Raw genomic sequence first — 16,302 nt, 5'->3', positions numbered from 1 at the left:
CAAACCACAAGTAAACAATATAAAATGGTTCAAAATGAATATGGTGTATTTAGCTATTTTTTTTAAATAAAAAAAGTTGTCTTTAGCCCATATAGATGAAATAATATCCAAAACAAAACAAAAGGAGATCAAATGTGTACGCAACTAATAACACAAATAAGGACACAAGAAGTTTCAACAAACAACAAATAAATAACATTGTGTGCACGCGCTGTGCATAGAAAGAAATCAAAGAACGATAAGAAGAATCCACTTGCACCCTTGAACCTAGTTCAAAATTGCTGTATTTACACCTCAATAAATTTTGAATTCACATTTTGATGATCCACCCACTCATCATCTTGTTCTTGAGATGCTTATCAAATATCAAGATTTGAAAATTAGGAACAATATCATTCCAACACTACTGTAAATTAGCATATTCATTATACTTTTATTTAATAGAATAATAGTTCCAAGATCAAAATGGGCTAATGGTATTGGATGCATTTGATCTCAAGCAAGCATAACAAGCACAATCAGACAATCAAATGGACTACACTGTTATTGAGTGATTGAATCAAGGCCCGAAATTTAGCACAAAATGAAAAAATTGGTTGCATGTGATATGCAAAAAAAAAACAAAAAACAAAATGCATTGAAAAATGAATTATATTGATGAAGATTATATGATCATGCACACCAATATAGATACAAGCACATCTATCTAGACATAAAAGTATATTGTTTGTTATAAAGCTAAAAAATAAAATTCATATATAATGTACAAAAATCTTCATATTCAAAGATTACTAAAATTTTATAACAATTCAAATGGGAGACAAAAGTTAACGTATTTTGTTTAATGTAATTTTAGATGCCATTTTAAAGACCTTTTATGCCTTCTTTATAATGGTGAATTTTTGGGTTTTTAAATAATTGGACTAGGCTGGGAACAAATTGGATCTATTGTATGTAGGTCTAAGTTGTCTAACCTGATTTCTTGGTGCTTGTCGATTGCAAGACTCAATTCATGAATTGCTGGAATCGGTATTGTGAACTTCATGGTCAATTAATGCCTGCTTTGATTATTTAAGTAGATTCAAATCAATACACTGGTGAATTGAAATAAATTGTACGCAATTCAAAATGAGAATTATACCATTCTGACAACTAAGCAATACTGCAATGTAAAAGAAGTATGCTTCATTTGCTTGCCACGTTTCCTCTCCATGAGTTTTGCAGTCTTTGCTATAATTTTTACTATGTATATAAAAGTATGAAGAGTGTAAATCATTTCGTGGACAAAAAAATATCAATGTGTTTAAAAAATACAACAAATATCTGTTGAATGAAACTTTTAACCAAAATTAGATTAAGTTGTAGTTAAAGTATTTATTTTAGATAAGTTCAGATTTGATCTTTAACATTATAGCGCATGGCGGTTTGCTTCCTATACCAGCTGAAAAAGACTTGTAAAATAATAGTAAATTAGCAATTAAATTTCAGACATTTTTAGCAATTTATTTCCTTGAACTTCAACAAATATATAATTATCTTTATTTCATATCACTCAGTGAAAATGTTAGTTATACAAGTGCCAAATATCACGAGGTGAAGTCTAAACCTGAGTTTTGAAAGAATACAAAATCATAAACCCGCAACTTACAAGCACTCTTGAGATAAAACAAGCCAAATTTGTTGAAACAAGAAGAAAACTCACTAATTGACCAATATGTTTACAAAGAGAAAACTTCAATTAAGAAAACAAAATTTTAGGCACTCTAAACTACAACCCATAACAATTATGTATAAAAACTATAAATCACTGAATTCTACTCGTGGTTTTCTTTGACATTATTCAAAATACAGCAGTAAATAAAGATAACCTGGGAAAACAGACATGAACTTGGAATAACTAAAACAATAACTTCCAAGTAACATGCGCACACACAAACGCAACTTCTCTACTTGGTAGTGTTTCAACTTTACTTTCACTGAATAAAACATTGTAAAGGTTTTATTCTATAAGGATTTTGGGAATTGAAATTTTTTAGTTTCAAGAAAACAGAGACAGGCTTGGTATATAGCAAACCTAACTCATTCTTAGAAACCTGGTCGTTTTTCATTTTCTCAATTTTTTTCTTTTATTTTTTAAAAATATATGTAACTTATTTACATATTTTTATACAAAATAAAATTTCCAATAAGCTTACACCAAAACACATAAGGCTTAGAGGCTTGGCATGCAGCAAATATGACTCATCCTTAGAAATCTAAATATTTTTATAACATGCATCAACATTCACTGCATAAATTCTTCCAGAACCTTTCAATGGTCAAACTTCCATCCAGTTTTTCCTAAAAGTTCATCTTGAATCATTATTTTATAAGTCTAATAATTTTGGTTGAGCGTGCCGTTCAGACTGGAACAATAGGCCCAACTGCACATAGATCCCAGAAGTTTACTTTGTTGCACAGGTGGTCTTGGAACTTTGTGACATTGTGCAATGTGGTACTGAATTGCCATAGAAGAGGGGGGATTTGAGGATTTCACTGATTGGGCAGCCTAATCAGCAAATAAATGGCAGGAAGTTTTGCCCCTATCATCTTCCCACCTCAAAAATTCAGTTCCCAAGTTGTTTGCTGAGATTCAACAAAGAAAAATCAAAATCCAGGTACACAAAATTCAGGCATTCCACATGTACAGAAAATCAACAAAAGTGAGTCCAAATTCCACTAGAATATGGCATACATTCAACAAGAGACTGTGATTTCAATATTTATTTTTCATGTATTCAAAATTATGTACATCTAGAAACCCTGTTAGCTTAATGCTCGGGTATCCCATTTTCTGATGGAACAGGGCTGAGGTTTTTGTCCTTAAAAGCACAGGCAAAGACGACTGCCTCTAAATAATTAATGCACCTGAAAAATGGTCTTTATGCACATGGAAGATAATAGAATTTTCAACTAAAGGCAAAGAAGTTTCTTGCTCTAATGTGTTCAGCACTGCTGGCCAGAAATGATAATTACAAACATCATTTCAAATACAATCCCACAATTACTGTTTGAGTTGGCTTCAAGGTATTATCTTTTCACATTCTTTATTGAATTCAGGTTCTCACAGATTCATCCCAAGGGGGAAAATTCAGTAATGAACACAAGCGTTTCCTTTTTCCTAATGTTAGATAGTTCTAAAACACTTAGTCCTAAATTGAGATTGCCGCAAATTTCTTTGTTATCTCCTGTTGTTTATCCATTAGCATTATTTTCTTGTGAATTCTTTAATGCCCCGTTTGGAACTTGGAAAATATGAAGAAATCCGCTTTTCAATGTTTGGTTTATCGAGGAAAGTGAGAAGGAAAATAAAACATGTAACAAATCAATGAATAAAATTTTGATTTTACAAATGATTAATATTTAATTTTTCTTAATTTATGATCATATTAAAACAAAATTTATTTTCAATACTATTAGATGTAGAGAGAAATACAACTGAAAATGTTTTCCTTCTTTTTTTTCTGTTCTTTCATTTTCTCAAACAAAATCCTAGAACTAAACAGGGCTTAAAAGTCTCCCCCCTATGCATGAAAAAATTACCCAAGATGCATTATTGCAAGTTGTGATCATCGGTTTCGTAAACCAGGTTTCTCAGTAAATTTCCCAATTGTTTCTCTTTGGTTATTGAATGTTGCATTCTTGCAGAGAAGGAAATAGGGAACACTCTATTTTAAGAAAGTGAATTTCGCACAAAATTTCCAGCCATTTTTTGCTGACTGGGCTGCCCAGTCAGCAAAATCCCCAAATCTCCCCTCTTACATAGGGATTCAGGACCACATTGCACTGACTTACAAAGTTTTGGACCACCGGTGCAACAAACTAAACTTCCAGAACCTATCTGCAACCGGGCTTATAGTTTCAGGACAAATGGTGCAATTAACCCAAAAATTTTATTACTCACTATAATCTAATATATTATAACTCACCGTGTAACATGCATGAAAAAATGAATAGTTTAGTGGGGAAAAAAATAAAGAGGAAAGACGCATGCCTTCATTTCTTGCCAAATGTTCTTTCCTTTATAAGTGTCATTAATACAAGTTTTTGCCAAGTGCCAACACTAATTTCATGAAATTATTAAATCTTGAGTTGAGAAAATGGTTAGTTCATGCATAAAGTCGAGTCCAGAAATGTTTAGGAAATTTGTCTGTAACAAAGATAGTAGAGATACATACATACATACATACATACATATATATATATATAGTAGAATTGTTTTAGGAAGTTTACTAATGCTCATGCAAAAGAAGAAAACACACTAAGGCCAGCAAGTACAAGATAGCAGAAACTACAAGGAAAAAGAAATAGAATCTTCAAAATCAATTCATCCTAAATATTGACAAATTGCTGTCCAACATTCCGGGAAAAAAATATTGGGCTGTCTATTTCTCTCTAGACAATCCAAAAAAATGTGGATGGATCAGCTCCAGAACATTTTTGTAGCTCTATCTGTATTAATACCACTCCAAGCCACAAAATTTCCCCACGGCAATAACTGCTGGCCACATCAAAGACAAGGCACTGTTCCAAATCCGCCAATATACTACAGAGTCTCAGCCTCTTTTCTGTGTAGAGAACATACTAAGCACTCTAAAGTCTCCTTTTCCAAATGTCATCTAGAATCAAGATCCTTCCTCAAGAAGCTTAATCCCCCCCCCCCCCCACAAAGGGAAAAAAATAAAAAAGTTCTTACCTCCACTTGTTCTTACTATCAATGCTTTGAAAGAAATATTTAACAGCAAAACACTAAGAACACACCAAAGCATCCATTTCTATGACCAATAAGAAAAGATCCTGAAACTAATTCTTTAAAAGCATTTCCCCACACCAGAAATCATGCTAAGAGGATACAGTATATCCATTACTTCAAAGGTAACATAATCAAGAAGTACCCCACTCCTTTGTTGTATTTTTCCACAAACCTGCCCCTAAGGGTCCTTTTCACTTTCTTAGTAAAGCCTGTCCATTGCTCTCCATCCCAAATTTAGCTGCTAACAACCTCCAAAGATTTTCCATTTCCACCAAAAACATACAAAACCAAATCCAACAAGGACCTGTTGAAATTAAAAAGGCTCCTGATCATTTAATCTAGCCACAGAGAAAATTAAGATGCATGATCTAACATCAATGATTTTTATACCTTCGTTACGAAACCCTGCACATGGCATGGGTCGTCTAGTATTATAAAGGGAAGACCACTTGATCTCTTCCTTTTATCTATCATTTATAAGTTCTCTCCCTCTAAATATTCTTAAGGGTCTATTTGGTATTGTTTCTGATTTCTATTTTTATTTCTATACAATGACGAGACAGATTATGAAAACACATTTATTTATGTTAATAGTTTTCTGTCTCTATTAACGGTTCTCAGTTGTTTGCACCCAAAAAAAAAAAATTATGGTTTTCAGTTATTTTGGTAGCCAGTTACCAGAATATTTTAATATCAATAATTAACTTTTTTTGGATTAAAACGTTCATTTTATACATACTTTTTCATTAAAACTAAAATAAAATGGTCATATGAACTTAAAATGTAATTAAATAAAAATATCCATACAATTTCAAAAAATAAAATAAAAATAATAAAATCCAATGACAAAAAAATTTTACTATTTTTCAATTGTCATGTGCAATAATATTTTTCTTTTAAAGTGAATTGTAAAGTAAAAAAATATTATAATTATAAATAATTATATTTTTTATTTTTATTATAGTATTTTAACTTTGTATTATTTAGTAATTTTTTTATTTTAATCATATTTGTTAATTTGATTCATGGAAAAAAATGAGCATTTGTGTTAATTAAGTTATTAATTTATTTTAGTTTTATAAACATTAACCAAACAAGTTGGTTTTTGATTTTTAGTTTCTATTTCTAGTTTTTAGTTTTCATTCCTAGTTTTCCGTTTTCATAATTTTTTTTTTATATAGTGAGACCAAATAGCCCCTAAACTCTTTGAAATAACCCTCTTTACATATTATAAAAAATAATATTATAAAAGAAAACTACTAATATCTTATTTTCGACCCCTAAAAAAAATCCTGTTAACATCTTTACCACCTACCTACTGCCAAAATCGCCTTACACACATAGTAGGTTACACAACATAAGTATTATATCATATTTGTTAGTCTTGATGGCTACACTATCATGGTTTATATGTTTTGATGATATTTAACCTATATGTGGTTTCTAGTGTTTTCCATCTTTGCAGATCATGCTTAGTATAGGTACAAGTGTTGAATACATGAAGTATTGGTCAAAAGGTAAAGATCGGACCGAGTTGAAGTTCGAATAGAAAGATCAAATGGATACGTACTCGGAAGAACCCAAGAAAAACCAAAGGGAGCTTAATGTTGGATTTTATGTAATGGGTGTGTGTTTGAGGTAGTATATCTTGTAACTCTTGCAGTTTTGTTTCATACATAATTTCTGAGCAAGAGCTGAGCAAATTGCATATGCATATTAGGACACATGAGTTTATAGGATTTCACTAAAATCACAAACTGAACTTTCATGATTTTCAAAGTTAAACTTAAGAATTTGTTAAATGAATCCTAAACTCAAATATGTTTTCTAAAGGGACAAGTTTTCAAACATCTTAGTATCTTGAACATCTTCATACTTAGTCCCAGTTTTATTAAAACAAGTCTTATGTCCTAAGGGTGCAAAGAAAGTAAAGTATATTTTCAATAAAGGACATACAAGCATATAAGATATCAAAATGATTTTTCAAATGTATTTTTATTAACAAGATATCTTATATTCAAGGGGAAACTCATTTGGACAAGTATTAAACTTTATTAGACTTAATACATTTCATATACTTTTGTCCAAGAATGTTTTTAAGTCATTAAAAAACTTTTTGTCAAGGAAAAACGAGCAATCGTAAACTAATGTAGTGTAGCCTTGAATCTTGAACACCCTTCGAATTTTGGGGCATAACTTTTTCTAGAAAAGTCCAAAAAAGGATGATCTTGGTGTCCCTGGAAAGTTAAGAAAAATTTCACAACTTTCATGCTGATGACTTTTTCTTATTCAGGGCACTTGTCGACGAGAACAGTGGATTCATCGACGAGTTGCTAGTCGACACTAGTCGATGAGTTCAATGCACTAGTTGACGAGTCTAACGAGCAAAACTAAAGCTAACGGGCGGAGACAACTAGTTTTTCAAAATATAATATCATATCTTCCCCCAACGGCCATAAAACGGCTAGTTTTGGTTTTTGGCTATAGATACAAGCTATTAGGCTTGTTTAGACATTGTTTTGAAGGCTTTTGATCATTCTTCTTTTTATACCAAAACCTAAGCACCTAACACTTTGCATCGTTGTTCTTCATTCACAAGTGTTCATTCTCTCTTGCTCTTTAATAGTGTGTGATTCATTACTTGAGAGATAGTGTGAGGTTTGCTTTGTATTTAATATTTACTCATTTAAGGAGCATCATATTGTATTTCCATCATCTTCTTGTAAAGGTTCTTTGTGAACCGTTTGGTGAAAGTTCTTTGTGAACCGACAAGGCTCTTTGTGAGCGGGTAGGGATTTGTTCCCAAGTGAAGGCTTTTTGTAAGCGTGGTAGAGATTTGTTCCCGAGTTGTAAGGCTTCTCAGCCGGTGAAGGAGTTCCTTAGTGGATCTTAGAATCCTTGGGTTGATCTCAAGGCGTAGACATAGGCTTGGTGCCGAACCACGTAAAAATACCGGTGTTGATTTTCTCTACCCTTCTCTTCATTTTATTTGTTTTGTGCATGATTTACATTTACTTATATTGTGATATAATTTATTGTATCTTGCCAAGAGTTTTTATTTTGTAGAGAAATACGCATTCCACAAAGAGAGACTATTCACCCCCCCCCCCCCTTTTTCTCTAGACTATATACTCCGGCTGGGACGTTTAACAAGTGGTATCAGAGCAAGGCAATTGAACTTTTCGAAGTAAAATCTAGAGTGTAAAAGATCAATGAAGTATTCAGTGATTACCTCATCAAATGGACGATCCATTTATCAACCACCGTTGTTCGAAAGCACCAACTACCTCTCGTGGAAAAATCAAATGGTCGTCTTTCAAGCATATGACTTGGATTTGTGGGAGATCATATCCAAAGGAGACTTCTCAGTCACAAAGAAAAATGACAAGAATGTGGATATTCCAAAGGTTTTATTGGAACAATCACCAAGCGAAAAGAGGTTAGTTAAACTCAATTTTAAAGCAATGCATATCATTTATTGCGGTTTAAATGATGTTGTACATAGTCTTATTTGCAAATGTAAAACCGCAAAAGAAATATGGGATGTACTTGAAAACATCTATGGAAACCCATCTCAAAATGAACAAACAAATATATGCATGCTAGTTAGAGAATTTGAGATTTTAAAATTAAATGATAGTGACGAAATTTCTTCCATGATCACTTGGTTCACACACCTCATTAACAACTTGAAAGCACCTGGTAGAATTTATTCATTAGAAAATTATATTCAAAAAATAATTCAATCCTTACCCAAGTCATCTATGACCATTGAAGAAGCAAGAAATCTAGAAAAACCTAAGATAGAAAATGGTCTTGTATTAGATACAACTTGTGCTAATCACCAAGAAATAAATTAGGTAATGATATTGCATTCTTCACAAGAGAACTTAAGAAACTTTTAAGTAAAAGAATGCAACAAAAAGAAAAAGAAGAGTCATGCATTGAATGTTGTGATTGCAATAACTCTAGGCATGACATGATAAATTGCCCCCTAAATCAAAATGAAGGAAAATTTTTTAATGGGGATCATAATGCCATGAATGGTGCTACTTGGGATGAAATCGATGGTTTAGCCACCGATGATGAAAATAAGAAGCACATCCTTGCTTCATGGCTAATGAACAAGAAGATGGATTTAGTTCAGATGATAATGATGAATATCTTCCTTCATATGATGAAGTCATTGAAAATTATTCTAAGTTGTACGATAAATTGGTTTTAGTAAAAAGAAAGAACAAAAATTTTGAGAAAGAGCTTGCTTTATCAAAACATAGGGAATCCTCATTGATAGAAGAAAATAATTCTTTTAGAAAAAAGAATGAGGAGCTTGTTTTAATTTCTCAAAAGAAGCAAGTTAAGATAGAAAATTTGGAGGAAAAATTGTCAAAATGCAAAGGAAAAACACCTTGTCTTTGTTCCTCCTTGAAAGATGAAAATGCTTCCCTTAAAAGGGAAAATAAGGAGCTTACTGAAAAAGCTCAAAAAACCATGAAATCCTTCAAGGGGAAGTAGGAATTTTGAAAAATCAAATTGCAAATGTCTTGAAATAAAATAATCTCTTGGAAAAGAAAAATAAAAGTCATGGTAAAGTCACAAGAGAAAAAGAAAACTCCTAAAGGTTTTTAGGAGTTAAAAGAAATAGTGTTTATAAGAAAATTTTGAAATCCTCTTGCAAACCACATGATCATGCCTTAACAAGCAAAAATAATGCAATTAAGTCAAGACCCTCACATGAAAACAAGATTTGTCTATATTATGAAAGAAATTGTCATATACAAAGAAGTTGGAATGGGTAGTAAAGAAAATTAACCCATTGGCGCCTAAGGAAGAATGGGTACCCAAAGGAAACACGTGGTCTTTAAATTATTGTTTCCTTAGAACCTAGAATTAAGAAATAGGTCATAGGTAGACTAAATTTTTACCTAGGTGAAAAGTAAAATATGATGACCAAATAAGGCCCTCTAAACTAAGTTCACAAATGCATACCTGACTATTCTTAATGCTTAAAATATCAAACGAGTCTTTAAAATTGGTTTTCCAAACGAGACACATTCAATCCTCACTTGGACAAGGATATTATATCATTAGAATATGCACATCTCATTGGCACTTGTCCTTAGCATGAGTTAGTGTTTTTGGAGGTTCATCAGAATGGAAAACAGGAGACTCATCGACGAGAAGGACTCGTTGACTAGTCTATGAAGACGACTTGTCGACGAACACAGGGCATTCGTTGACTGATGGATACTGAGAGCACTTGAAATTATAAAGGTGGCTCGTCAATGAACACAGGGGACTCGTCAACTTATGCATGTGTGTGACTCGTCGACTAGTCCATGGACTCGTCGGCTAATCCATGGACTAGTCGACGAGTGGCCTCAAGCAACTGGATAAAATGCGCTGCTAACGGCTAGTTCTCGAGGCAAACAAGGAGCACTCGCACCTTATTCTCAGGAAACGGTTATCTAAGGCTCTAAATATGACCAATTTAAATGTTAGAAACACTTTCCTAATTATGCTCAAAGTTTAAAAATCCTAGCTTATGCATTTTTAATTGTTTTACTATGCTGGGAACTTTTGAATTGTAAGTCAATATTGATAAGTTCAAAATTAAACCAATATGATGCTTTAATTATATACTTGATTGGTTTTTTTTTTTTTTTTTTTTGAAATATTGGCTATTGTTTATGGGATGAAATAGCATGTAAAGCTTATTATTTAAAAATAAATTTTATGAAAAAAAAAAAAAAAAACTTGTTTTCTCATGAGAATTACTAAGGTTTTGATTTTAAGTTCAAAAGCATGCTTGATAGGTAAATCCATCTCTTATGGAAAAGAGATTTATTTCTTCATTTTGATGATATATGCTTGTTTGATATATAGTAGAACATCTAAACATAGTATTCATGAAATGGATTTTTGTAAAGATAATTATCATAACAAATGGTATTCAAATAAAGCATCATTGTAAGCATATGTTATGTTTAAAGAATACCTTCTCATTAGTGGCAAATTAGGAGAACATGTCTCCTATTTTCTAAGAGCATTGTCAAATAAAGCCAACTTAATTGAAAAGGTATATCTTCCTCCTTCTACTTTATTAAAATATCTCATGACATGATTCATAATTTATATCTTGTGTTAAATTCATTATTGAATCATGTGCTAAATTTGCATGCTATCTTATGAGATGTCTTAAAAGAAATTTTTTTACTAAGATTCTAGTTAGGTTATAAGGGGTAATAATGTTTTAAATGCTTAAATTGTATTTTGTGCTTAAAATTTTAAATTTTAGTATACATTATTATTATACTAAGAACCTTAGGAAAATCAAGCCAATATGAGAACTTTAGTGAAAAATCCAATCTATTTCGCTTAACATATATATATCATTATGATTGGTTATTATATGATAATATTGGTTATTGCATGATTAAGTAAACCCCTAAATGGACAAAGGATTTTAACTAGTTAAATGATTTTTTAAATGTTATATACAAATGCTTTTGCATGAATATCTTAAAATATAGTATATAAGAGAGCATATTTTGTCCATCATACAAAATTGAGCTTTAGGGAATTAATTATAGCCTTTGCATCATATAGCCCTAAACTCATCCTGAAGCTTAAATGATTAATATATTCAAAAGATCAAAAAAATTTAGTGCTTGGGCTGCATAATTGAGGGGGAGCAGCAAATCTAAAGTTCATCCAATAAATACTTCATTGTAATGTGCTTATTTTAGAAGTATCTTTTTTTTTTTATGCTTTGTGTGAACTGAACACTTACTATCCATTACTTTCTAAATGTTGTATTATTTGATGGATAGTTTACATTGATTGGATATACTGAACTGCATGCCTGATTTGAACGTCACCTGCATGACTGATGCAGATTTGTGAATTGCATGCTAGTAGTTGACTAGGGTCTTACATGTTGAATTCATTGATCTATTTTAGACATACATGCTAACTAGTCAACTGAAATTATGACTTCATAAGACTTATTTTTAAATTATGAATACTTTTGAAAGTCTTATGTAGTATCAGTATAGTAACCAAGTTGAACTTAGTATTTTAACCTTAAATGGTCACTTGGACTATTTCATGCACATTGTCATTAATGAATATTTATAAATTATGCATGATAAAAAAATCATTTGCATGACGATTCAATGGTAATTATAAGTTTTTGCATGTTGAATGATCATAGCTTGAAATCCATTGCATGCGGGTTGAACTTTATGAATATTTTTATAATCCATGATGAATAATTGAATAGGTAGTGGTGCATGTTGAATCCTAAACATTGTATGCTAATAATCCTTTGAATTTTCCTAGAATGCTCTAAATTATATACATGCTCTTTACCAAGTTGTTTGGACACATTTACCATACTTAAATTACAAGCATGAATATTTTGTGCTTATTTTGAAAATGTTCATTTTTGAATGATCATTGAATGATTGATTTACAACAAATGGTTTAACTCTTGAATCATCATTCATGAGTTTGGAAGGAAGTCAATCTAGGCTTTTCTAATATTATGGTTTAGCACCCAAAATTTTGGTATGTGTGTCTAGCACACACTCACCTCACCACCATGGAATCTTATATTAAGGGGGAGAAATAATTTTTTAGGTAAAATGAATTGTACCTCTCTTTTTGATGATCATCAAAGGGGGAGAAGTTTTTTTTATTTTTTGTGTCCTATATGTTAGGAACAAGATGTTTGTTATTGTGTGTGGGGGAGAAGTGAAATGCATGTGGGGTAGAATGCATATGGTAGTATGAAAGTTCATTTTGCTTATCTATTTTATCTTGAATGAATTTTCTATGGTTTGCATGATCAAGCTCCAATGGGTATGTAATATCTAGTTAAATGTTTTATTATCCCTTATATGCATAAAGTAAGGGGGAGCATATTTTAGTTTTATTTAAGAATATGCATAATTTGAGGGGGAGCTTTAAATCATACCCTATATAGAACACCAATGGTTTGCTATCATCAAAAAGGGGAAGATTGTTAGCCTTAGAGGTTCCATGAGTTTAATTGTCTTGTTTTGATGATAACAACCCATTAGTGGTTCTTGGTAAATTTATCCTTGCATATTAAGCTATGGTTAGTATAATCATAAATGCAAAGATTAAGGAGTGTCTTAATAGGTTAGTCATCATCAAAAAATGGGAAAACGTTAGTTTTGGTGGCTACACTATCATGGTTTATGTGTTTTGATGATATTTAACCTATATGTGGTTTCTAGTGTTTTCCATCTGTGCAGATCATGCTTAGTACATGTACAAGTGTTGAATACATGAAGTATTGGTCAAAAGGCAAAGATCGGACCGAATTGATGTTCAAATAGAAAGATCAAATGGACACGTACTCAGAAGAGCCCAAGCATAACCAAAGGGAGCTTAATGTTGGATTTTATGAAATGGGTATGTGTTTGAGGTAGTATATCTTGTAACTCTTACAGTTTTGTTTCATAAATCATTTCTGAGCAAGAGTAGAGCAAATTGCATATGCATACTAGGACACATGAGTTTTTAGGATTGCACTATAATCACAAACTCAAATTTCATGGTTTTCTAAGTTAAACTTAAGACTTTGTTAAATGAATCCTAAATTCAAATATGTTTTCTAAAGGGACAAGTTTTCAAACATCTTGGTATCTTGAACATCTTCATACTTAGTCCCGATTTCATCAAAACGAGTATTATGTCCTAAGGGTGCAAAGAAAGTAAAGTATATTTTCAATAAAGGACATACAAGCATATAAGATATCAAAATGGTTTTTCAAATGTGTTTTTATTAACAAGATATCTTATATTCAAGGGGAAACTCATTTAGACAAGTATTAAACTTTATTAGACTTAATATATTTCATATACTTTTGTCCAAGAATGTTTTAAGTCATTAAAAGACATTTTGTCAAGGAAAAGCGACCAATCGTCGACTAACGTAGTGCAGCCTTGAGTCCTGAACACCCTTCGGTATTTGGAGCATAACTTTTGCTAGAAAAGTCCAAAAAGGACGATCTTGGTGTCCCTGGAAAGCTAAGAAAAAATCTCACAACTTTCATGTTGATGACTTTTTCTGATTCAGGGCACTCATCAATGAGAACAGGGGATTCGTCGACAAGTTGCTAGTTGACACTAGTCAACAAGTCTAACAGGCAGAACTGACACTAACGGGTGAAAACGGCTAGTATTTCAAAATATAATATCATATCTTCCCCCAACGGCCATAAAACGGCTAGTTTTGGTTTTTGGCTATAAATACAAGCTATTAGGCTTGTTTAGACATGGTTTTGAAGGTTTTTTATCATTCTTAGTGAAAAACATCTTTTTAAACCAAAACCTAAGCACCTAACACTTTGCATTGTTGTTCTTTACTCACTAGTGCTCATTCTCTCTTGCTCTTTAATAGTGTTTGATTCATTAGTTGAGAGATAGTGTGCGGTTTGCTTTGTATTTAATATTTTGCTCATTTGAGGAGCATCATATTGTATTTCCATCATCTTCTTGTAAAGGTTCTTTGTGAACCGTTTGGTGAAAGTTCTTTGTGAATCGAAGAGGCTCTTTGTGAGCGGGTAGGGATTTGTTCCCAAGTGAAGGCTCTTTATAAGCGTGGTAGGGATTTGTTCCCGAGTTGTAAGGCTTCTCCGCCGGAGAAGGAGTTCCTTAGTGAATTGTGGAATCCTTTGGTTAGTCCCAAGGTGTGGACGTAGACTTGGTGCCGAACCACGTAAAAATACCGGTGTTGATTTTCCCTACCCTTCTCTTCATTTTATTTGTCTTGTGCATGATTTACATTTACTTATATTGTGATATGATTTCTTGTATCTTGCCAAGAATTTTTATTTTGTAGAGAAATACGCATTCCGCGAAAAGAGTCTATTCACCCCCCCTCTAGACTATATACTCCGGGCAGGGATGTTTAACAATATCATTAGGGACATCAAAAAATATTAATTAATCACATAACACGAACAACAGGTAATATTCTTACTCAATATAGGCCATTGGTGCAGCATCACCAACTCGTATGCGAGTTCTAAGCAATCTCGTGTATCCACCCGCTCTATCTCTATAACAAAACATTATTTACCAATATTGCAATCATAAAATACAATACAAATATGAATGAAATAGTAACAGGTTTAAGACCCACTTGTATCGGTAAGCCAGTTCTGTGAATAGCTTGTGAAGGACGTCATCACCCCGAACAAATGCGGCAGCACGTCTTGCAGCACAAAGAGAACCGTATAACATTTTCAAAATGCATTGAAATTATTTTCAATTATTTTCAATTGAAATTTTAAAATATTAAAATATATCTTCCATATTTATGCTAAATCTTCTCCTTAGATTCATCCCTAATATAGGGATCACAAAAAAGTAAACAAAGCTTTGACAAACATACCAAGGTTTCTTGGAATTTGATGCTAAATTGTGCTTGTATTAACATTTTATCTATTTAAATAATCTTCATAAAGGAAGATTATTAACAGTAAAATGAAAATTATAGAGCATCCGCTAGGGCAATCAAACTAAATCTAGCCAAACATTAAAATGTTCTGACTTTGCTCATTTAGTAATGAGCTTCAAAATCGAGCTTGGACTTGGCTTGTCAATTATACAAGTGAAGCTCTGCCTTGTTCATGTTCCATTAATTTATTAAAAGAGCTTAAAACAAGGTTAAATGAGTCAAGTCTAATCTTGTTCAAATTTCTATTATTTATAACTAAGCTTGAAATTTCTCATTAGTATGCATAAGCAAACAACTTGATTTGTTTGCAACTCCCCATGTGGTATTTTGATTTATGTTATATTGTATTATGTTATAAAAAAATTTAAAATATAAAGAAAAATGTGTGATTAGTCAAGATTTGACAGAAAATACCTATAAAATAAAATGCATAGTCTGGATTTGAAATAATTTCCAAACCGACTTTATAAATGAGGCAGACAATTCAAATTTTGAGATTACATACAAACAAGTACATGAACTTATTTTATGAGTTAGCTTATAAGCCCTATTAAACAAACTTTTTGTTGAATTCACTTGCCTGCTAGTTAAACGAGCTAACTTGCAGGCTTGCTGAGGTGAGTATGATATAGCTCAAGATTGGCTTGCTTGACTTGTGAGTTTCAAATCTAAAGCTTAAGCTAGCATAATTGATATTAGTGAACATGTTTTAATTAGGCTATAGCCGAGCATTGAGTAGCTCACGAATGGCTAGGCTCATCTGTAGCCCTACCATCCACATAATCAACAATTATTCTTAATCTTTTGCTTTTTCTTTCTAAATTAACTAATACAAAAAAGTGGTGTTGGTTTGAGTTTTTTTTTTTGGGGGGGGGGGGGGGGGGGGCCTTGAACAAAATATCATAAAGAACACTTTTAATTAACTTTCTAACCGCTCCTCGTTTCTGGCTATCTCTTCACTATATCCCCCACCTCTTGCAACTGGCAGCTCAGCCCCTCCTTCGGGCAATCA

General features: G+C 32.2%; 1 protein-coding gene across 4 annotated transcripts in view; it reads right to left on the bottom strand.

Moving 5' to 3' along the window:
• The window catches only part of LOC131167008 (uncharacterized), a 30,084-nt gene that overhangs the window by 1,413 nt on the left and 12,369 nt on the right, over nucleotides 1-16,302 (bottom strand). The window contains exons 2-5 of one of the 4 annotated variants that reach the window (XR_009139951.1): nucleotides 14,973-15,044; nucleotides 14,811-14,888; nucleotides 8,025-8,153; nucleotides 975-1,058 (exon numbers count right to left, since the gene is read on the bottom strand). Coding sequence is in view for 1 of the 4 variants with exons in the window: in XM_058125730.1 (XP_057981713.1) it covers nucleotides 14,811-14,888; nucleotides 14,973-15,064 (170 nt within the window). In the remaining 3 variants the exon portion in view is untranslated. Of the gene's footprint in view, nucleotides 1-974; nucleotides 1,062-8,024; nucleotides 8,154-14,810; nucleotides 14,889-14,972; nucleotides 15,065-16,302 lie in introns of all 4 variants that reach the window. The other 3 variants (XR_009139950.1, XR_009139949.1, XM_058125730.1) reach the window with 3 other exon arrangements.

This window comes from Malania oleifera, chromosome 1 (assembly GCF_029873635.1).
Source record: "Malania oleifera isolate guangnan ecotype guangnan chromosome 1, ASM2987363v1, whole genome shotgun sequence".
Taxonomy (NCBI): Eukaryota; Viridiplantae; Streptophyta; class Magnoliopsida; order Santalales; family Ximeniaceae; genus Malania; species Malania oleifera.
This window is presented reverse-complemented; position numbering and strand designations above follow the sequence as displayed.